At 43.1% G+C, this 24,538-nt stretch overlaps 1 protein-coding gene across 3 annotated transcripts; it reads right to left on the bottom strand.

Moving 5' to 3' along the window:
- Window positions 1–1,656: 1,656 nt before the first annotated feature.
- On the bottom strand, window positions 1,657–21,974 carry GPR12 (G protein-coupled receptor 12). Of its 3 annotated transcripts, XR_007201651.1 has the most exons (3): window positions 21,855–21,974; window positions 3,002–3,251; window positions 1,657–2,188 (listed from the first exon to the last, which is right to left on the bottom strand). XR_007201651.1 is itself a non-coding variant. In XM_048294943.1 (2 exons), the coding sequence occupies exon 2, from the start codon at window positions 21,252–21,254 to the stop codon at window positions 20,250–20,252; it is 1,005 nt and encodes a 334-aa protein (XP_048150900.1). In that variant the 5' UTR covers window positions 21,255–21,266; window positions 21,855–21,974; the 3' UTR covers window positions 10,806–20,249. The 3 variants fall into 3 exon arrangements, 2 of the variants coding, with proteins under 2 accessions (XP_048150900.1, XP_048150901.1); XM_048294943.1 differs by lacking the exons at window positions 1,657–2,188; window positions 3,002–3,251 and adding an exon at window positions 10,806–21,266; XM_048294944.1 differs by lacking the exons at window positions 1,657–2,188; window positions 3,002–3,251 and adding an exon at window positions 10,806–21,269.
- Window positions 21,975–24,538: the final 2,564 nt, after the last annotated feature.

Genomic DNA, 24,538 nt, shown 5'->3' on the forward strand with positions numbered 1-24,538 from the left:
TCAAGAATGGCCTGTGATATGCAAATGACTCTGCCAGGTAGGAGAGCAAAACCAAAGCAAATGAGGGTGTCTTCTAATTAAATGTAATGACAAGAAGGCCAAAGAGCATCCCCTGCTAATTCCTGAACTACTTTGGCAGGAGGCAGAGAGGAAGTAGAAAGGGAGAAGAGGATACCTGCCAGAATGGGGCAGGGAAAAAAAAACAGGACAAAAAGGGAGGTGGCACTGCAGCTTGTCCTGCGCGTCCCCCTGGGCTTTGGTAAGGGCACCTCTGCCCCGCTGCTCACACCAGAGCTGCCTTGCCGCAGCTTCGGGATCCTTCAGCTCCTGGTGCTCGGCTTCTCCTCGAGAGAGCGTTACACGAGCAGTCTCCCACTGGTAAGCAAATCTTTTGGATGAGACAGCACTAGCTGCTCTGGTTTTAATCTTTTCCTAATGCTTGCAGGAATATGCATGCGCCTGAGATAATTTTAGAAATGTGGTTTCTGTAATTCCTTTTTATTGGTTATATAGAGCTGAGGGAAAGCCCTGGTGTCCTGGGAGTTGTAGTCATAAAGACAAAACTTCTTCCTTCGTTTATTTCAGTTTCTTTGTCTTTCAAGTGAGAATGTGCTCTGGGCACCTCAGATCAGCTTCTTGGCAGGGCTCATGCATTAGCTCATGCAAGATTTTGTGCTGCAGTAGAGGTAGGTGGCAGGTACCCTGCACAGCTGGTGCGCAGCTCTGCTGGGCTGTGCAAGCTCTACTTCATTTTGTTGCTCAGACCCCACTTGGAAAAACACCAATGACAAGCAGATTCCCCCAGGAACTCTCCTCAGCTGCTCCTTCTCCTGTCAGGGAACAGAGTGGTGATGGACAGGCTTTACCTTATGGATGGGTGTAAATGTGTGTGTGTGATACTATTACCTTTGGTACATCTGGAGCTTCATGTTTTCTCTGTTGTTAGTCTCCATTGTGGAATACACTCGACACGGAAGGGATTCTCCACATACCTTCATTTCCAGAAGTGTTCAGGGAGTGATGTGAGCACGTGTCCCCCATGTCTCACTTTCTACACCTTCCCAAGAACTTCCCTCCTACCCAAAACAAAGAGGTTTGGTGGCCTTTGGTGGCCAGTAGAGTAACCCAGGTCAGAGAGCCCTGGTTTCAATGGCAGGGAGGGACATTATTTTTTACCCTGTTTTGTGTGGGTGTATTTTTTTTCCTCCTACATGAAAAGTTAGGAAATAATGTTTTTCTTTTAAGGTGAAACCTGGCACAGTTTATAATGCACATTCTCCTGAAGACAAGCCTCCTCCCATCCTCCCTCATCCCCAGGCTAAGTGCTGACTCTCACTGGCAGCCTCACACCCTCCAAGGCTGAGTTGCTGAGTGTTTGTAGGGCACCTTCTGCTCTGTTTCAGGGTGGGTTCCCATGCCACTCAGGAGTTAGTACTCAGGGTTTCCAGTGACCAACTGCCAATGAACTGGGGTTGTTTCTCTCTGGCTGATGGAGATGGAAGCTGCCAGGTGAGCAGCTTGTGGCTGGGCAGGATGGTGGTGGGCCCATTGCAATTGGTCCAGATGGCCGATATGGAGACTTCCATCAGGTATTTTTGAGTGTGAAGGTTTCTTAAACATGCATGCAGTGTAAGTCAGGAACAAGTTCTTGCTGCAGGTTCAAGACTTTCAACGAATCTTTTCAACAGGACAAAAGCCAAAAAGCAGTTTGAACATGATTCCTAGCAAGGGGTTTTTACAAGTGGCTGGGACAGTGACAAATGAGCTGTTACTTCACTTACTCAGGTGGTTTGGTCCATTGCAAAGACAGAGCAGGGAAGAGGAATTTCTATAAACTGTGGATGTGTAGTATTTTATTCTGTTATAGCAGCAAAATTGTATTATATCTAGAGATAATGCCAGACATAATAATATGGAAAATAGTATTAAGGAATATATATTAGTTTAGCAATACACCAGCTGCCATAGAAAATGTTCATGTCATAACCATTAGTACTTGATTAGTAATGCTGGCAGAGGCAGGATATTTTACCTCCCTTATTTTCCCCCCTGTGACTTCAGCATTGGTAGTCCTGACGACTGGAGGGTTCACTCCATCCAGAAATAGTGCAAGCTTTTCCTTGTACCTCAGTCCTCGGGAGGACAGGACGTCTTTAAGTTACTTTTGTGCTCTTGGTTCTTTTCCAGTCTGTGAATAAAAGAGTCAAACATCAAGGGAAAAATGGATCAGTCACCACCAACTAGACTGATACCCTCAAATTATTTCAAATAGAGAAATAAATAATGGTGAATTCATATTTGTGATTGATAGTTCTATTTTTTTATTTGTACTAAACACAGGTTATCTATGATTCTAAGGTGGAGGAGCAGGGTATGTTCTGCCAGGTACCCTGCAGACACAAGGTTCTGCTTTAACTCTTTCAGTTGATATGGCCCTGCAGACTTGACATCTGCCTACAACTTGGGCTGGAGCTGAGTGACTGTGAGTTGTTTGGTTTCACAAAGAACATGCTTTTAATGGTACTGGAAATTTTTCCCACTGCGAATACAAATGCTAATGCTGCCTCGTGCTGTAACTCTGATCTTTCTGCTGTTCTGGTTTATCTGTTGAGTAGACTGACACACAAGTGTTAACTTTTTCTTTTAAATACTGTTTCTGCCTCTGATCTGACATAAACCCTCTGTGGGTGAATGAAGACCTTGGTGTAATTTTAATTAATTTTATTTCCAATGCTCATGTCCCAAGGCAGATCTTTTTATAATGTTTGAAATTTTAAAGTGTGTTACCTTCTGTGAGCACCCAGTGTTATGAATAATGGGGAAAATACTTAAAATTCTGAAGGACATAGTGTAAAAAGTGAAAAAAATGGCTAGGGGCCCTATTCTTTCTCTGCCCTTCCACTTTGGTAGACACCAAAGCTGTTTGTTACTGTTCAAGGCAGCAGATACCAAGAGGCAGAGAAGGAAGATCCAATGTGTAACCTGTGGAGGTTGTCAATACCTCTGCTGTGACCACGGTCGTGGATTCCTATTGTTTAACACCAGAAATGTCCACTAGATCTTTAAGCCAGACCACCAGTATTTCATAGCCTCTTTTAATTTGTCAGGCATTTATTCTTCTACTAAATCCAGTAGTTTCTGATTGCCTCAAGCCATCCCAGCAGCTGATCTACATGTCAGGAGATAGGGATCCCCCATTTCCTAGAGAGTGTCTTCCAAGGCTTGATCTCTATCTTCCTCCTTGTTAGGAACTAAAAATAAGACAAAGAAAAATAGGTACAAATTGAATGAAGGGAAATTTAGGTTAGATATTAGGGAGAAATTTTTCACTGTGAGGGTGGTGAGACACTGGAACAGGTTGCCCAGAGAAGCTGTGGATGCCCCAACCCTGGCAGGGTTCAAGGCCAGGCTGAATATGGCCTTGAGTGACCTGGTCTGGTGGGAGGTGTCCCTGCCCATGGCAGGCGCGTTGAGACTGGTGATCTTTAAGGTCCATTCCAACCCCTTAATATTCTATGATTCTATGATAATGCTCTGTCAAGGTCTAAGCCTTCCAGATCATGGTACGGACACCCAAAGGTGTGTCTCATTCTCCATGAGGACCACAGGATAGTTCAGGTTGGCAGCGACCCCAGCAGGTCTCTGGTCCAACCTCTGTCTCAAAGCAGGGTCAGACCAGGTTGCTCAGGGTTTTGAAAACCTCCAAGAGAGATTGTACAACCTCTCTGGCCAACCTGTGCCCTTACATGGCTGTCCTGATGGGGAAATAGTTTCTTCTTATATCCAGTCTCCTCCTCACTGTTTCCCTTGGGCCTGTAGTCTCTCAGCATGCACCACGAAGATCTTGTATCCGTTGTCTTGAAAACACCCCCACAAGCTTTGCTGGGTCCTTGTGAAGCCAGATCTTCTCCAGGCTGAATGAGCCAAACTCCTCCAAACTCCCCAGGCTGTTGTGCAACCTCTGACTTACCTGTAGGGGTGTGTGTTTATAAATAAACAAACCCCTCAACATCCAAATGCAGCACAAGATGATGGCAATTTGTTGAGCAGTCTGACCTCTGTTATCTTGATGACAATTTAGGTATTATAAAGCCTTTGTAGGTAAAAGGATGGATGTCTGTATGTTTTATATAAATGTCAGAGCTTCCAAACAGTTCCTATCTAGCCATTTCATCTGCTAAATTTGATTTTATATCGAAACTCATGCATCAAGGTTGAAATCCCTTCCTCCATGCAGGTCCAAGCTGAGTCTCTCTCAGCTGCCCTGCTGGCTTCCAAACTTTTTTTGTCTCACAGTGATCTGAAATACCATCTCCATACCTCACCAGCTACCCAGACCTCTCTTTCTCCTGATGGTGAACCAGACGAAAAGCTGAGCTATCAAAAAGTTTCCGCATTGCTTCCTGAATTCTTTTACAATGTTCACTGTAGACAAGATGAGCTCTCACATAACACAGGCACCAACTCATCACCCCACTTATTTCTGGAACACTGTATCCCAGCCATGATGCTGTGCACTCAAAAGCAACATCCTGCTCTTCCATTTACACATTTGCTCTGGTTTTACCATCAGTAACAAAGCCATAATCTCTCCTGGGCAGGATTTTGTTTCGAGTTCTGGTTCTCACAGTCAGATGCTACAGCACAGGGGCAATTATAGCGCTTGACAACTGCTGCCAGGTGGTTTTTAAATGGAGTTTTAAGGATTGCTTTTGACTCGGAAAGCTGCAAATGGCCTGTGACCTTTCTGCAGGAAATTGTACCTCTGCTGCAGTTGAACCAATGGATGCTCGTTGCAAAATACCTCTTGTGCTCCAGCTTCACCAGGAAAGAAAAGCATCTGGTAAAACCCTCTTGGAAGTGAGGCTTTTAGTAACTTTTAATGGGTCAAATAAACCTTAGGCCTCATAGGTTTTAACCTGATGCACTGCCCAGAAATTCTCAGTTGCTGTCTCTCCCGTTGTGTTTTCCCTGGCTCAGACTGGAGACATGTCTGCAGTGTGCAAGGGGAGGTGGTGCACAGTGGCCAAAGCTTCACAGAATCTGTGAAGTATCCCTATCTTTCCCTTACCCTATTACTGGAAGCCTTTCAAATTGCCAGCTCTTTTTTACACTGCTATTTGCTCCTTCAGCAGCAGAAGGCTGATGCCAGCCTGTTTTACACTCTAAGCCTGACAACAAGGCAATATTATGTTAAATTTTACAACTGCAATGTGGTGGTGCACTCTTCCAGATGATATGAGCTATTGGCAGGGGGAAATACAGGTGATGTGATGTGATGTAGCCTAGTTCAGGAGTGGAAATTGTTCAGAACTTTTAAGTAAGTGTTAAACTCACTGTAATAATTTGTTTTAGACATTAATCCCACAAATGCACAATGACAGAGAGCACTAGTCTTATCTGCCACATTCTCACAGCAAACACTTAGGGAAGCAAGAAGGAAGAGCAGCAGATATTTGTGTTTGCCACATGCTTGATATGACCTCTTTGTGCTCACGTTGCCATCTGTTGTGGAGCACTTTACATGTGTTTGTCAAGGCTTCTGTATCTTTCAAAACAAAATTGCTACTTTATCATAAATGGTCTGAACTATTCTATACATGGGCCCACCTCTCCACATATACTGACATCTTTACAGGTACTTAGCTGCTGCTTGGGATTTTTGCTGCTCATTTCCACCACGGGGGTTGGAGCCCTGCTGGCTTTTGTCTCAGAACAGCTTTCCAACAGGAAGCACTCTCCACAGTGATATAGTATCACGCAAGCTATTCACAGGGGAAACTTCACCTACGGCTGCAACACAGCTGCGACTGATGTTAAATATGGAATCCACTGATATTTTGACACAAGGGGAAGACCTGTGCTTGGGGAAGTCCTTTAATCATATGATTAAGCTGTCATCTAAATGGTGTAAAAAATAACTTCTAAGCAGAGGAAAAAGGAACAGTCTTTTTGCAAATGACTGCTGAAGGTGAGGAGATTGAAAGGGACACAGAGCAGCATTTTGTTCTGTTTTTAACTTGTCTTTAATGAAACACTGTATCATTTTGTGAAGCAGCGGAAATTATGGAGATTCTGCTGTTTAGATCTCTGGAGACAGACGTGTGTGATCAATGACTGCTCATTAAAAAAGCCTCTAATAGAATCACACAGAAGCAGAAAAACACTGAAGAGAATAAGGGAAACTACTGAGCTCTGATGAATGCTTTATCTCATCTCTGAAGAAGAATGCAACGTTCCTTGGCAAGGCAAATTAAGGGTAAATGCGATGGAAAGACATTGAATTGATACGAGCTGGAAGCTAACAAGCTGCTGTGGGTCTGCTACGTACACACTCCTACAGCACAGCCCTGCTGCATGTCCACACACCCAGATAGCCAGGTGAATCTTAGAGGGAAGATGCACCATGGATGGCTGAGCAGCAAACATATCCTGGACAGGTAAATGTCTGTTCCTACACCTGCTCGCAACCTGGGATCACAGGGGAAGGAAAATCAGCCTCCCTGACCAGTGCCTGTTGCTGTCTGTCCCTCACTCTCCCCAGGCCCCAGGGATGTGGTGACCACAGCAGCAGCAAACAGCACCCCAAGGAACAGTCTCTTGGCCTCCCCTTCTGCCAGCAGAAACATCCAATTTTAGCAAAGGCAGGTTGCTGCTGCCATCCGAGCAGGGCTGCCGCTGCTCCTGGGGAAGAGGCGGCTTCTGAGTGCGATTCCACAGCTGACACGCAGCTGCTGAATTGGAGCCAGCCTGAACGACCCTGTGATGGCAGACACGGGGGTTTGCAGATCTAACACCAGACACATCTATTGGCAAGGCTGACTGTGTTTTTGTGAAGGCTGTGCACAAGCTGTGGCTGGATGGAAGGCAAACAAACACTTTCCAGAAAAAGCATGATGAATGAAATGGACTGAACATCAAGAAACCACACCATTTTTCTGTGACATCTTCCTAGAAGAGGGTAAAAACCCAAACCAAAACCAACCTCAGCACAGAGAGCTCCAGGGACACTAATATAGGCTGTTTAATTAAACAACAAAAACCAGATCTGTTCTATTAGTTCCCACAAAAAGCTGTAAAGGGATTGGGAATCCAGCATTGACAATAAATCCTGGAGCCCATTTGAGCAAGAAACAAGGCTGCAGAAGGATCCAAAGCATCAAGGGAGAGATGAGCTGATGCTGTGTGGCCCTGGCTCAGAGTAACACATGCTATACCTTGCCAGGCAGTGAACTCAACCATACCTCCAGAGTAGTGGAGTAAGGGAGTGTCTGCAGGCTGTGCAGGGACCAGCCCCTCCACTCCAACAGTCCCCTGCCTTTAGGCCAGGGCCAGGGGAGCGGCAGCTTGCCCTTGCTTCCCTCTGAAAGCAGTGGGGCTATCTGATCTGCTTAGATGTCAGGGAGTGGTTCTTTGTTGGGCTAGACTGGCAAATAGCAAGTGCTTCCTTCTCCAGCCTGATGCCCTTGCAGATGTATGGTTTGCCATGTTGACAGTAATTTCCATGTACGTCCTTGCACTGTGTCACCAGTGGCACCACTGAGGAAAAAGCAGAAGGGGAGCTGGAGGCTGCAGCAACAGATGCCATGTGAGAGATAAGGGGGGAACAAGAACCAGCCCCCTCACGCAAAGGTGAAAGACTAGGAAGAGCCAGGGGAGTGAAGGAAATCCTGAAGTTAGTTTGAGATTCTGGAATCTTCTGGCCCCACTTAGACCTGTCTAATGCCTGAAATGGGAGTTGTGAGGGCTCTTTTCCACTTCAGTTTGCCATATCCTCTGTATTCCCCTTGTAAGCAGAATGATTTGGAATGTGTTGATCCTTGTTCTGGAAACTGTGTGTTTTTGAGCTTGACAGCTCAAAATGATGATGATGGCAAACTCAATGTATCTTAGAAAATGTGTTTATATAGGCTTTCTGTCAAGCACCGTTTAAATGCCATACATCATGATAAAAATGAAGGTGAAAGCAACTCTGCTAGGCCACTGCTGAGAAGACAGTGTCCTGGTTACATTAAAATATCTTTTGCTGTCAGATAAAGAATGCCTGCATTGAAAGGCCACCAGCTTTACAGTTAGTGCAAAATACGGGGATGAAAGGCTTTGGCAGATATGAAAGAAAATCCCAATAAAATTTGCAAGCAGAATATGCTCAAGTAAGAGCCGATCTGCATGTACTACCCAAGTGCTGGTTGTAACGTGCTGTACTGCAGTGGGGTTGCTCAGCTCACATCCACATTAGAGGAATGCAAAGCAGTAACAACCCCATGGAGCACTTTTGTTATGAGGATGACATTTCGATTAGAAAAAAACTAAAAAGAAAAATTAGATTTGAGCTGCTAATTTTAGAAGCAATATTAGAGAAATGAAATACTTGGATGTGCATGATTATAGATAATTTCAAAATAACTTTAAAATGAAGGATTTCTAAAATATCTGCAAATGGCGTTGTCTTTGTCATACATGCCACATTGATGGTCTCTCCTATAACATTTTCAGCAGTGAATGTAAAATCTCCATTAACTGCACAGGCCTCACACTTTCCATAGACATCAAAGATTCACGGTATAGGACAGTGGTGAGGTAGCAGACACTCTCTGACATTCTGCTATGCCTAAGAGGACTCATAAGAATTTAGTAAGAAGGTAAAATATGCTGCTCTGTGTCCAAAAGTCTGTCCAACTCAGCAGCTCATCTCTGATGTGACTTACAGATGCTTAAATGAACCTAAGAACAGGCAGGCACACCTGGAGCGATGCAGTCAAGCATCCTTGAACTAAAGAACACTGAAACTACACTTTTTAATTTCCACTTGTGGGCCTCATATAAAGAACCTTTGTTTTGTTTACTGTAGCATGGAAATTATTTCATCTCCTGGGCAGCTTTCAACTTTTTTATCCTTTTAAGCACCGTGACCATTTATTATCGGCCACATCAGTTTTCTGTTGCATACCCATTATTAACAATTCTGTTACCCTCTGCTTAGCTCCAGACTCAGCTGGCATACCTGATATCCAACCATAGTGCATAAAGCACTCTGCCATTGGCAGGAGGCACAAAGTAGTTTTCACTGCTTGGTCTAAGCATTGCCAATGCCTAAGGTTCCCAGTTAACTGTTTCCTGAGCTTCTGATACTGTGGATTGCTTCGTAAGCAGGATGTTACCTGCTCTAAACTAAAATGCAGCCAGGATATCTACCAGTTCTGTAACATCATTAATACTTCCACCATTTTAACAGGAACTCCTTTGCAATTCTGGCTGATTACCATTAAGTTTTGGCAGGTTTTTACTATTCTATTTATTGTTTTGGTCAGCCGTTTTGCCCTCTTAATGGTAATTCCTTCTGTTAGGCTGATGCTGACACTGGGATATATGGAAGAGGCACCAACACAGAAATGTCAAGATGCTTGAACCATCCAACTCTGCTGTTCCTGGCTCATTCCTGGTCCTCCTGACTGCAGTAGCAAGTTAAACATGCACTGTATGGTCAGAACAGGTTCAGTTCATTGTCCTACTTTAGGCTCCATCAATCAAGCCCTAACTGATCCCCAAACAGCCAGGGCCAGATGATTTCAATATTGGCTTCTCCATTAGGTGAAGCATTTATCTCCCCTCCCTCTCTATTGGTATTTTTCCAATTAATTCTTATTTCTTTTCCAGTCTAGTAAAGTGGATGGCTGAAAGTTCCTAAGGGTCTATATTGTGTAGTTGTAGTTAATGTTTGTTGTAAGCAAAAAACATTTATCAAATACATTCTGGTCACCACTGTGCTGCAGTCCTTTTGCCTACAGTTTAACTGCAGAGAAACCAACTGGGTCTCTACTCCTGCACCATGATATCAATTTCTTCTTTAGACAAAACAGGTGGTGCCTACTGTCTGATGTGAGAGGTGGAGAGGACAGCTGTGTCTGGTAGAAGGAAACATCCCTAAGATCTCCTTCAGGATCCATCTGACACGCAGGACTGCAGTCCTGCATAGTATAAAGGAAGTAGCCTCACTCTTAGTCATTTACCTGGATATCAGTCACTGGCCCATTTCTTTTAGAAGCCACACTTGAATGGCTATGGTACATGATAGCCAGTCCTATGGTTAGAGATGTAACTCATTCCATCAATTTGTATGCCTGGAAAATAAGCTGGGTGTTCAAGAAAACCATTCAGACAAATTAAGATAGACATTTTACAAAAAAATTTAATTTGGAAAATGAGACAGTCGACCATTTTCTTTTAGCCTGTCTGAAACAGTCAAACTGGAAATACAGAACTGTGATTGTGCATCTGATTTTTCAGTTACTTAATTCAAGGATTAGGACCAAGCTTCTAAAAAAAAATCTAGGTTAACATAGCTTCTTACTTTCATAGTAACTTTTACCTCTCCCAGTTAATGATTGCTAACTCAAATATTAAGTATTTACATCCATTTAGCAAGATGAAATGTAGAACCTCTTATAATCCATACTGCATTTTGTTCCCCAAAACTGAGTGTGTACTACGATAATAAAAGGCAGTGTGTCAGAAGAGAGTGCAGTATAGATAAATTAACTTGAAGGTCACTCTGGCTTTCACATTCAAGAATTCCTGTTAGCTCTTCTTTCAGAGTTTTTGTCTGTAGTGCCTGGTATTTCCTTCTGCAGTGTTAGTAGATGCAGAGGATCCACAGAAGTTCACCTTAAGTTTGCACAGGTTTAGTCAGTGTCATCTGTCATCTCTTTGCACTGGAACATACTGAAATCTTATATTTGTAGAAAGGATATAGCTTTGTTATTTGAAACAGAATGGGGAATTCAATGAAATGAAACAACCAACCATTCTTTTTTTAAAAAGGAAAATTTATTTATGGCTACATACACCACATATAAAATTAACATTTAACTGAAACATGTAATTGTTTCAATCATTTATGACTAAACACTTACAATGTTGACTACAAAACTGTACAGTTTATATTTAGTAACCAATTCTTACAGCATAGTGCAATTGTAACATTTTATAAAGAAAATAATTTGTGCCTTTTTTAAATAAAGTGCATTAAATTACTATCTTGTTTACAACAAGAAGCTCTGTAGTTGCAATTCAAAGCTTTAAGCTTAAGGGAAACTGAGGCAAAGATGTTTCACTTCCTTTTAAAATCACTTCATACACTGGCAAGCTATGGTTCAAACTTCAATCACAGTTAAATAAACAGAAACCAAACCAAAAACCTAAATTAGTATAAGAAATAACCACAGGCCCTTATGTATGAAACCAGTAATTGGTTCTCATGAAAAGCACAACATGCAGGATTTCAATCCACCTGGCTCCTAGTGGGACGTGTAGCATGAGAACTATCCTCCATGCAGATGCTTTTGCTAAAGCTTTTAGAATTCAGCACGGAACTACACTGCAGTCAGTAGTATCGAGTGTCTGCCTGAAATGTACAATGTTTCCTAGGAAAAGTTCCCTCTGAGGATTTCATGAGATGAACGTGATAAACTACAGGTTATCTTTAATTGCATTTGGCAACAAAAAATGTGGGGGTCTAGTTAGTAAGTCTAGAAAATGACAAGTGGTTCTACTAGCCCGGGGTATTCCAAATTTCATGGCCTGAAGCTAAAGACAGTTTACAGTGTTATTTCAGAGGCACACTTACAGCACTTATCCTATGAAATTCCATTTGTAAACGCATTTACAATCAACTTTTGTAGATTTTGGCTGTGACAGTAAAGCTCAGACCAAACAAAGGAGGACTTTAGCCCCAAAGAGGAAAAACCTATAGACATCAAAATGGATAGAGGTGTAATTTGTCTCTCTCTAGAAACAATGACAAAACCAAGAATGCCCATTTCCTTTGGTTGGCCCTGACTGAGGCCCAAGAGGAAAGTCTGTACTCTTCTCCTCTTCCATACATATATGAGACTGCTATCAGCTTCAACCATAAAATGTATTTGAGCACATGCAAATAACCCTAAAGACTGCCTATTTTGCTGTATGTGTATCACAGGCAATTTACCTGCCGCTTCAGCTGCAATCCTCATTCCACACTTTTGGCACAAATCACACACACTGCTCCTGCATTCTGGAAAAGTGCATTTTCTTCCTAGCGGGACCAGCCTGACTTCAGAAGCAGATTGCTGTACCTTCAGCTGCTCGGCTCTGGGATAGCTGCCGTGTAAAAAGCTGTGTGCTGGAGCGTGCTAACTCCCAGCAACCACTTACCCTCCTCCTCCTAGACTAAGGAAAGTCTCTCTGCTTACACTGAGAGGGTGATACAAAAGAAAAGAGCTCCAGTTTGCCTGGAATGTGGTTGAAGAAGGCTCCCTACTTTCTGTCACACCTTCAGAAAGCTCTGTGCTGAGAGCAGAGCTCCCTTCCAAACCCACCATGCTGTGACCTGTGACCAACACTGCAGAAACACCTCACCTCTCTGCTCTTTTCTCGTGAGCCCTCTGGGGCAGAGGCACCATGAGGTGGACTGAGTGTTGCTCATATATTGAGGGACTACACTGTCAGAGGGCAACCAAAGAGTGGCAACACAAAAACCTATGGATGTGGCACAACTGCTCACACTCCACGGGGACACAACCTTTTGTCGTTTTCTGGATGTATTTCAATTTTTGAAGGGCCAGGTCATGCTGCTTTCATTTGCGTACTATAAAATATCTCTTCCCTGAAAGCAGGGGAAGCCAAATTCCTGATTATTTTGATGGGTTTAATCTTAGTGAACACTGAAGTAAGAGGAAAATTCTATGGGACCATAAGTAATCAATGCATTAGAGCTCTATACCTTGGCCCTAGATCTTAGAGGTCCTAGACCTTTTTCCCAGAAAACCCCTGAAGCATATATGTATTTTGTGTGCCCTTTAAAAATGAATGCGTAAATTTTTTTAGAAACTCTAATATTCCCCAGGTGAGCATCAGGCAGTGAGAAATGTCCACCTGTGTCCCATGACTGTGTGGAATCATGATCTGGGCAGTCCTGTTAAAGGACTGTTTAAGTTAAAGACAGAGTTTACAGCGTTATTTCAGAGGCACATTTATAGCACCTATGCACCAAAGCACCTATGAAAGACAGAAAAAGAGTGAGAGACAAAAGGGAACAATGTGTGGATAAAGATGTAACTGCTCTGTAGGCCCATGCTTGTGACAAATATCTTTCCTGAGTTCTATACCACCTGCGGTCATAGAACACATTCCTGTAATCTCAAAGCTGGCAGTGGGATTTGTCCAAATTAAAGCCATGATAATTTGCTTCCCCTCCCAAACCTCTAGCCTGTCTTTGTTTGTTGAAATATCAATTACTGCTGGATCTTTCAGTGTTTGTAAGACTCATGCAAGTTGGGCAATATTTTTCTTTGATCATAAGAAACTGCCTCAGCAAAGAGGTTACACTTTAACCACATCCACAACGAAGGTACAGAGTATGATATATGGCGTGTCATACATATAAAAAGTAACTTAATTAATTGTAATAATTATGTATGTGTATATATATATATAATATTTAAGTATGTAATTATGCTATTTAAAAGTGATAGCTCATCATACTTAATCAAGTTAATGGCATACTAAAATATTCTAAGAAACTGTTTCTCTACTCAGCACGTAATAAAACTAGTATGTTAAACCTGGACATAGGTATTTCCTTTTAAGAATGAGTTTATACTTGAAAGAAAAAATAAAACCTCTATTTTGCTGGCTTCTATTTCTTCAAAGTGGAAGCCCCCTCCATATTCTAAGGTAAATCATTGCAGGATGCAGTCTTCAGCATGTGCAGTTAGTACTGGCTTGCTTTTTCCTACAGAAACCAGGAGTAGGCCTGTGGACATCGTGGTAGACCATATGGTTGGGATCAAATGGTTAGAGGAAAAAGAATACCACCAGCGTAAAAAAACCAGTAGCAGTACACTTGCTTTCCCTCCCCACAGGTGAATCAGGTATTTCCTGTACAAGGCAAATGCTCACTTAAGTTGTTCAATGAAAAAGGACTGCTGATATATTTGAAAGGGTTATAACAAACTATTAAAAACTTTGTATATCAGCTTTTTCCTAGGAATGCACCACTGTACTTACGAGGCTGGAAAAAACCTTTACGATCATTGAGTCTGCAAACCAATGCCTGCCTTGAAACAAAAAGGACTGCACCAGACATCTTACTGCCGGGGGCTGCAATGGTGGGGACGTGAAGGAGAAAAAAAAATAACCCAACCTCTAATCCTATGGCCACCAGTTAAAATAGTAATACTCCACACTTGTAATTCAAGGAAGCCCCCAAATGTGCAATGAATGTCCGTAAGTACTCCATGCTTTTTAGAAAGGTCTGGGCTACTTAGAGATATCAGATAACTAAATCAGTTCATCAGTTCTGGGACATAACACACTTTCCCCTACCTGGGAGGGGGAAACATGTAATACTATCTTGTCCAATTGAACATCTGTCATGTCAGCAAGTGTGTAAAAATTGCCTTGGCATATGTAAAGTGCAAAACAAAGGCTTGGGGAGGTGAGGACAATTTCTTTAAAAGCTAATTCAAGGAGTTTGTGACAGCAACTGTAACTGATCATTGTTTTAAAATGAGTTTTACTCTTGCAACCTATTTACAAAGAATCTCCACTGGAAAAGTCTCCCCCCGTCCTTTCCATGGGGCACTGAATTAGTTGGCATCACAGCAGTGACACACTAATTAATTGCAATATGGTTTCATCTAACCTACATTCAGGTTTGGTTTTTTCCCTTCTCTTTTGTAAGAAGTTAACAGTGAAATGTGCAACTCTTTCTTCTTGGGGGGCTTACAAGATCACAACAATTTTGTGAATAAACTGCAGCATGGACTTTTTTAGTGCAAAGGCATATTGTTTTCAAAGAAACATTTACTACAAAGGTACAGGCTTAGCTGCTCCCCAAAAGAAACAGAAATACATAATGACTTACTGTAAAACAATCTTCTGGTGGTCCCACTTTGAATTTTCAGTATTTTTCCACAAAAACCCTCTTCTGATTTCAAGTGGAGCCATGCAAGACTGTGCTAACAAGAAAAGTAATAATCTGAATAAAATATGGAAAATATTTTCAAGGAAGGTGGGCCTCACTTCTGATCATATCTCCTCTCTGCTCTCTGAACATCCCTCAAGAGGGGCAGCTGTACTGCCAGCCTCAAGGACACAGGACTGCTGCACCACACCCCAGAACAGGCACAGCCCCAGGGCCCTCCCGGGTGCTCTGTGTACCTCGGGTAAGGTTCCAAATGGACAGTTCAAAATAACCTTCTCACAGGGGATGCATTTATTCAAGCATCCTTCCTGGCCAAGCTCAAGCACCGAGTGACTGAACCTGGCTGCCATAAAGGCTTCCATCTCTCATCTTTCCTCATCCACTTAATATGAAAGCAGATATCCGTGCAGTTCATCCAGATTTCTGATCCATTAAAAGGAACTGCACATTCTTGATCTGAAGAAGAGAGAAGCACCCAGTTTTAAGGGGTAATTTCCTCTTGTACCAAAAAACTATTTCCAGAGAGGAGCCTTTTCAAGTTTATTGGGAGTACCATCATTCTTTTACTGACAGATGAGGGAGATACACATGCCTAATTTATCTTTCCTGACCTATTGCTTATTCATGAGATATAAATTATACCACTCCCTTTTAGTTCCCTATAAGCAGTGATTGAGGGATCTTACTTTTTCTCCATTGAACATCTCTGGACAACCGCTAAGCCAATCTAGAACTGTTCAGTATCTCCGATAAAATTACAGGATAGCTGGTGGGTTTTTAAATAGCAACTACTCTGTCCAATTCTTATTTTTATTTATTTATTGTACACAGAAAAACCAGACCAAATATATAGTTTCTCTTCATAAAAGTCAGGGTCAACATTCTGAAAACATTGTTCTGAATGTTACAGAACCGCCTTTTTTTTTAAAGTAATGAGTGTGTAGTTATGCTTCAGGGGCTTGATTTGTAGCAATGCTATTTTATCCCAACTTCCAGTCACACAGCAGGTTGCTTATCACCTTGGGGAAATGAAGTCACATGTATTTTATTTTTAAAAGCTAAAAAATCCCTAAGAAAATGAGGCAAGAGAATAATAGCTCTTTGGGGACAGCATGAGCCCTGGTATAAGCCAAAGTTCACTGCTGTCCATGGAGGAGTTTTAGTGACTCCAAGATGCCTCAAGGCTGGTCCCTGAACACTAAAGGATGGATGCAACTGCTGAGTGTCCATGGCAGGAAGATACAGCAGCAGTATCAGGCCTTTCAGCTTGCTTCCAAAGAGCCTGGGTATTGGTAGGGGTTTTCTCCACTGGTATCATAAACAAGCTGTCTTCAGAATGGGCTAGCACCATTTATCATAGCCATCTTGATGAGCATGACAAATTCGGGTATTCCTGGGATTAAGTTACAACTGGAAATCCTGAACACTATTAATTTATCCACAGAATGCTGTACAACTAAATGCCAAACAATGAAAAGAATAAAACTCCCCACTGCAGTATATAATTCTTTCAGCAAATAGCACAAATTCAGGATCCAAGAACTAAGGTAAAATGTTATTGCTGTGTAATTCTATTCAGGAATTCAATGATTACAAAACAAATCAACCAGAAATAATGTCCCACATCGGTCTGATAGCATCTGCTTAACAAAGGAAGACTTACGCTTACTGAAAGTTCTTATGCAAGTTACTTTTTTTTTGTCTAAAATATATATTGCTTCCTCTCTATTGCTCTGAGTTTATTCAGCAATTTATAGTATCCACATCATGGAGGATTTTATTGCTCTTGTGCTAAAAACATATTTCTCCTTATTGCTGAAATACTACTATTGGGGGAAACGGTTTAAAAAAAAAAAAAGAAAAAAAAAGAAGACAATTTTAAAAAATCCTCTCCCAAGCTTTGAGGATAAATGTATACCTAAATAAAGTTTTCCCATCAGGATACAACATGTTATTAACTTTGGGTCAAGTGTGTTAATAAATAAACACAAACTTCTATTCTTTAAACCAAATTACGTGTTAAAAAACCCCCAATCTTTTGTCATTACAAAGGAGATATGAAAGCGACTTCACTGTACACAGAATGGTGACTCTAATCCCCCTGGTTTTATGCACTGTTGTCCTTTGATGGGACAACAAAATATCAGAAACTGCAAATTGGCTGGATTTCTGCCAGTTTCAGGAGGGCCTTGGATGGATCTGGCATCTCACCACACAGAACGGGGGCCTCCCCTGTCATTCTGAGGGGACAGCAGAGAGTTGCTTAATTCTGCAGGGTCTGAAAGGTCGCTGGCTGTCAAGCACTTCTTCTGTGCAAGTGAGGTAGGCAGCTTTGTACCCACAGCTCTGCCCCTATTTCCCAGAGCTCAGTCAGAGGTGTGTTATGTAGCACCCATCCCAGTGCTGCAGACCATGGTAAAGTTTGGCCAGACTGCAAAGTTTTGAGCTGCAGGCAAACCTATGTCATTGACTTTCAGTAGGATTTTCTGGCCTATACTGCACAGTCTCAATTTAAGAACATATTTCTGGAAGAGGCAAAATCCTCACTGGAGGTCACAGCAGTAGCTTGGGAGGCAGAATCATGTTTCTCATCTGTTTGTGGTGGAAGGTAACCATGCACAACTCCTCAAACAAGGGCAAATCACATCCCTATGAGCTAGCTTTGTGGGATTGCTATAATTAATCCTTCTTTCCTCCGTTTGACTTGCTCTGCTCCTCAGGAGAGAAGCTTCCAATTACAAATCTCTCTGCTCTGGCACAAGGAAGAGGTCGGCTCCCCCGGCACACTGGAGAGCCTCTGCAGAATTGAGCAGCCTGTAGAGTGAGGAAGATGACAAGGACACGAGGTGAAACAGCATGAGAAGAGGAGACAACATTATCTCCCTCTGTGCTGTTTTTCTCTGGCTTCCCTACCACACAGGTGTTGCCTAGAGAAAAACACTAATGCCTGTGAGGTTATCCAAGAGGATGAGAACAGGTCTGCATAAGGAAAACAACAGTTGCCCTCAGGACTGAATTTTCGTCACAGTTGTAGCTGCTCATCTTCATCATACTTTTAGCAATTTGATACAGAAGAACAAACAAGGGAAAAAGCAGGGGGAGCAAAGTTTGCATGACTTTAACTTATTTTTTCTTTTAAAAGTACCATCCTACATTACTTAGCCTCTCTACATTATTCATCTCATGACTTTTACTGCCATTATTTCCCAATAGTTTGCATACTTGCAAAACTGCACACATTTGTAGCATGGATATTTATGAAGTATTTCTTATACAAAAAATTGAAACAAAATTCAATGACTAGAGTTTCAGTATCATTCATAAGTAGATGAAGAACACCAATACCCTACACTGAGCAGAGGTTATAGTCTAACTTTGCTGAGCATCTGTAAATCACAGGGAAGCCAGGGGAGCTTCAAATTCACAGCTCTACTGGGTCATGCCATGCAATTATTAAGCTAATCAGATAACCAAGTAAAAACCAAATATCATGAAGGTTGAACCAAATAAATAATGGAATTTAAACGCAGCATTGCAACTAAAATTAATTATTGCTCATAAAAATCTCTACAGAGCCTTGTTTACAGACAACTCACATTTGAGATTCAGCTTTGTGTATAGCATATGATTCTTAACGTCACAGAAACTTTGCCACAAAAAGCTACAGTCATCCAGATGTCCACATGAAAAGGACAGATTCCATTTGGAAAAATCCAGACCAGCAGCACAGTTGTCTCTACTATCTCTACTACACAGGTATATTTTTTCATTGAACTGTAAATATTGCTATTTTTACATTTGAGTTTTGGATTTTTTTTTTTTTTTAATGGAAGGTACTGAAGCAACAATACAATATGCAGACTTTGACATTCAAGGGAGTATAACCTCCTACTGATGCCAGGGCATGAACACACTGAGCTCCCATCAACACTAATGGAAGCGGTACTCTAAACTCCCATGCACTGACATGAGGGTACACCGTAAGTTTCACGAAGACAAGTGCCAGGAAGATTTTCTCTCTGACAATCAAGTCTTCAAGAAATCAGAAAACAATGCTTTATTTCTAGTGCATTCTAATGTGGCTTCAGTGGAAGGTTAGAAGCAGTTTGAAATTTAACCATTCACGAGAGGAAGCTCTGCTTTCTAGACCAGCACTATAATGAAGTCCTATAATTAAGTGAACTGACGTGTGTACAGTGCAAAGAATGAAACTTCCAGAAAAGGAGAAAACGCTGTTTCATCTTGCAGTTCTGGTTGCATATAACTTTGAACCAGATATGCTTTGAGAATTTATAAATGTTGGTATTTAAAATTACATAGGAGAACAGTGAAAACAAATGGTAATAGTTTTGACTTGATAACAAATGCAGGGGAACCATTTCATGTAGTGCTAAAAACGTGCTGCACACAATTTGTAGGTTGTTTTATGAAACATTTCTTATACTCTTCTGAAAAGATAAACTTGTCTGAGAAACCTAGTTTTCAATCTATTACAAATGCATAGCCGAAAGAGGCCATATTATTTCATCAATTTCAAAGATACCCCCGTCAGTTTTAAAATCAACAGCATAGCTCCAATGTCCAACATGCAAGTGAAAACATACGTCTGACTTTTGAAAAGGAAAGCAACGCATATCTCTTGCTTTAACACCCAGCCACATGAGAGAACAGGTAACTCTTGAAAACAATTGTCAACCTAATTCATGCTGAGATGTAAAATAAAAAGCTGCACAAATACTTTCTCACTTAAAGCAAATTTGTTGCACTGAGATTATTACAATAAATACCATATAAATCAGTACAATTGGCCATTATTTTGAAGAGTATTCTCATGATATACAGATGGGGTAACAGGACTTGGTTTGGGTTTTTTTCCATTTTAAAAAAAATTAAAGAGGAAAAAATATCCTAACAACAGATTGTAACATGCAGTATGACTAAACTCAATCACCTAAATGATTTTAAAGAAGTATGCTATTTCAATCTAATTTTAATTAGAAAACTTAATGTAAAATCATGGCAAACATGGCAAAGTCTGGGTAATATGACAAAAAGGACCCTGAGCAACATCATAAGTCTGTAAGAACACTGATTATTTTGATTTTGGAAATCTTCCTTAAACCACTTGATTGATTTCGGTCGCTGGGGTTTTCTGTTTACAAAAAGGTCCGTCCATCCTGTGGTTTTTATGTGAACCCATCACACACCATTTAATGAATGCATCTAAACCAAAGACAGAATGTCTGGAAAGTAACATGTTAAGGAGCGTCCTCCTGGCTGCCAATCAGACATCACTGGGTGATCTTGCCCTCTGAGACAGGTTAGAAGGAATACAACCACAACAGACGAGCCAAAGTGCTTTCTGTATCTCCTGGTTTCTAAAAGCATATATTACAGGATTGATGATGGAATTGTAGGTAGCTGGCAGGAGGGTGGCATAGGTGTATATAGAAGGATAGGTGTAATCTGCTATTAAAGAATAGAGCGTAAAAGGCATCCAGCAAGCAGCAAAAGTCCCCAAAATAATGGCCAAAGTAGACACTCCTTTTCGGGTGGTCACATAGTGGGAAGTGGCCAGGAAATGGTGTTGCAAGGCAATCTGATGGGCATGGCGCATCACAATTTTACAGATCTGAATGTAGAGCTGCAGCATGAGGGCAAACATAAGCAAGAAAGAGACCGAAAGGACAGCTGCATTATTTTTAGTGAGTGGTCTGATAACACTGCAGGTAGATTCATCTCTGAGGCAGTTCCAGCCCATTACAGGCAGCAGTCCAATACAGATAGATGCTCCCCAGAGCAATATAAGCATGACATAGGTAAAAGTGACAGTCCTCTCTGAATTGTAAGTCAGAGCATAATACAGGGAGAGGTAACGATCAACAGTGATAGCCAGCAAGCTGCCAACAGATGCTGAGAAAGAGGCAACAATCAGTCCAATCGTAACCAGTTTCATAGCTTCTGACTGCAGAAGGTAGGCAAAAACAAAATTGATGATCAATCCAATGCCTGCTAAGAGATCTGCCAGCGCCAGGCTGCCTATCAGGAGGAACATGGGGGCGCGAAGACTGGGATTATGGAAAATGATCAGAACCACAACGGCATTTTCGCAGGAGATAAGGGTCCCTGAAGTACACAAGACAATGTCCCAGGGGTTTACCAAAAGCTCTGGCTTAGGGTCTACGGCAGGAACGAGGGAGGAGCCTGCAGCTGAGGCATTCTCTGTAGAGCTGGCTTCTATATGATCCTGAGGCAGCCAGCTCAAATTAACCTTCAGATCTTCATTCATTTTAACCCCTGTCTTCTTCAACAGAAAGACATTATTTTTAATGTTCAGCCACAGCACTGGATACATCACCCCCCGGAGCATGCAACGCCCTAGACAGGAACACCAGCCTGATGTGCAGGCAGGCACTTGTTACATAAATGTGACAATAGAAAATAAAAACAAAAACGGGGGATGGGGGAGGATATTTTAAACTGCCCGAGATTATCCTCCAAGGGACCGATGCACGAAGGCTGAGTGATCCTTAGGGTAACCTGCACAGGGAAGGAGGCACGGGCACGGGAGGCAACCCATAAAGCAGCTAAAGCTCCCTTTAAGCGCCGCAATTTGGGGTGGGGGCCGGCTGCGGGGCGGCGTAAACCCCGCTCTCCTGCAGCCGCGATTTGAACGCGGGATTATTTCTGGTCACGGAGGGAGCGGACAGGATGAGGAAGGAGGAGGGGAAGGGGAATATCTTTCACCGACCCCCAGTGAGGAAACCCCGCCCGGGCTCGGGGGAGAGTGGGGCGATATCCTCTGAGAACTTACAAACTCGACGCGGACACCACACACACACACCCCCCCCCCCCACCCCGACCCCACGCACGCCCAGCGGCGGTTCACCTGGGCTGTCCGCCGGCGGGTCGGAGGAAGGATGGATGAAGGAAGGAGGAGGAGGAGGACGAGGCACGGAGGGGTCGCCGCGGTCCCTTCCAGGCGCCAGCGGGGCCGGCGCGGCGCGGGGGGGGGCGGGGGGGGGGCCCGAAGGCGCAGCGCAGGTGCGCGCCCCCCGCGCGCGCGCGCGCAGGGCGTGTGCGTGTCCCTGTGTGCGAGGGAGGGAGTGTGAGGGAGGGGGCGGGGGCGCGCCTCGTGCGCGCGCGCCTGCGCAGGTGCGCGCGGGGGAGGCGGTGAGGGGGGAAAAGGGGGCGGACGCCCCCGGCCCGGTCCCCCGCCCCCGAGGGACCGCCGAGCCCAGCCCTGCGGCCGGGGCGTCCCGCCGGCCACCGGAGAGCTGCCCCTCGCTGCTCTGCAGGGACCAGCCGGCTTCTCCCTTGCAGCAAGAGCCTCCCGGAATTATTTAAATGAAAATTGTACTGTGGGGGTAGCCAAGTGCTGGCGGCACGGGTTTGCCCAAAGAGGTTGTGGTGTCTCTGCCCCTGGAGGTAACTCAAAAGCTGATGACATCGCCGTCCCTGGTAGTGTTTGAGGCCAGGTTGAATCGGGTCCTGAGCGACCTGATCTAGTGGGTGGCATCTCTGCCCATGGCAGGGCATTTGAAACTAGATGGTCTTTAAAGTTCCTTCCATCCCCAACCATTCTACACTTCTATGATTCTGTGGTCCTGTTCTTATTGACCATGTTTTGGGAAGTGGGGCTGGACCAGATCATCACCAGAGGCACCTGAACATTCTGTGATCCTGTGGTCTACAACCATATGAAAATGAATCACAGAATCATAGAATGCCAGAATCAATTAGGTTGGAAAAGACCTCTGAAATCATTGAGTCCAACCCATGACTGAACACCATCACATCAGCTAGACCATGACACTGAGTGCCACATCCAGTCTTTCCTTAAACACCTCCGAGGGATGGTGACTCCACCGTCTCCCTGAGCAGCCCATTCCAGTGTATAATCACCCCGTCTGTGAAGAAATTTCTCCTTATGTCCAACCTAAACCCCTCCTGGAGTAGCTTAAGACTATGTCCTCTCATCCTGTCATCTGTTACTTGGGGAAGACATCATCCCCCACATGGCTACGAACTCCTTTCCCAGTAGGTCCTGAATGACCTCTTCTAACTGACCCTACTTTGAGAAGTGGGGCTGGACCAGACCCCCACCAGAGGCACCCTGGTGCCTCAACCATTCTGTGATTCTGTGGTCTGCAACCACGTGAAAATGAAAATACAGTATAAAAAATTTAAAGGAGTGATGCCCAGTGTCAGGTCTAGAGCAGGTAGCTCCTGGCTGTGCAGGGAACTTGCTGGGGTAGCGTGGGCATGGGGATGCCTGCCGTCTTTGGATGGTGACATTATGGACACATGGCCAAATTTACAAAGGTGTTACATATTGAGTAGTGCAGGCAGGCCAGTGGCACTTGGAGTGAGTTGGAACTAAACTTGGATATAGGCCACTGGGTCAGAGGAGCCACATAAAACATCTTTAGACACCAGATACAGGTGGTTTTTGAAAAGAGGATAGTCTCTCAAGATCCTCTGTAGAGTCAGTGGAGAGAAGCGTGTCCTCCAGAGCATGTCAAAACAGTGGGATGAGTTGGTCTGTAGAGGAGCCTGGGAAATTTTGGGAAAGCATGCTTCATCCTCGTTTACACCCATACAGCTAAAACTCTCTGGAAAATCAGGCCCTGCGGGATGACTGGAATCTGGAGGGAAGATTTCCTTCTCCCTTGTTGAGTTATGGATGCCGGAAACATGCATGGTGCCATCCTTCATTCGGCTCAACCTCAGTCACTGTGCTAAGCCTTGTGAAACTTTGCTAGGTGATTCAAGATGATTCATTCATATTTCAGGTGCCCCTCCTGCTTTATAACAAGGATTAAAAATGGATATCACCTTGCTGCTGATCATTGTCTTCCAGTTTTATCCAGTGATTTCTTATGTGACAGTGTGACAAATACTTTCCTGTGATCTGGACTGAATATGTTTGGTGTGTTTCATCATCTGTCACTCTTCCATTTAGAACAGTTGCAATAAAAATGCGAAAGCTTTTCTTCAAATGTTTTGCCGTTTTTTTCACAAATGGTGAAGACAGGCGTTTCAATTGAATATTTTAATTTAGGACTTTGGAGAGCTGTGTTTATTCACTTAGTTAATTTGTGAATGATTTCCATTCCAATTATAACACATTATAAACAAGCTAATGTTTGTATCCTATATTGCCAGCTTGTCACTTTTTACTGAGGTAGTGGACTATCATCATTAGTGCAAACAGCATTGGCATGGATTTCACCCAGTGAAACAGAACACTCGTAATTTAGAGGAAAATCTCTTTTTAGGCATTGTGAAGATTACCAGATGCAAAAATTAGTGATAGGTCATAGCTAAAGATCTTATGTACCACTGCCTTGCTATTTATTTCTGTTTCTCACAAACCTGCTGATAGAGATGTTTGCTGACCCTCAAGCGAGCACAGAACAGCCTAGTGCTGGAACAGGAAGCAGAGGTCAGGCTGTGCTGGCTTTGGACCCAGGATCTTAGGATCTCTGTCTGATGCTGTGACTGCCATGATGATGTACAAAGATACTCTGGCCCAGCTCAGGTAACACAACATGACTTTGCACAATAATG

This window comes from Corvus hawaiiensis, chromosome 2 (assembly GCF_020740725.1).
Source record: "Corvus hawaiiensis isolate bCorHaw1 chromosome 2, bCorHaw1.pri.cur, whole genome shotgun sequence".
Lineage (NCBI taxonomy): Eukaryota > Metazoa > Chordata > Aves > Passeriformes > Corvidae > Corvus > Corvus hawaiiensis.

Coding starts and splice junctions, on each gene's coding strand:
- GPR12 (XM_048294943.1), bottom strand. CDS start 21,254: ATGAATGAAGATCTGAAGGTTAATTTGAGCTGGCTGCCTCAGGATCAT.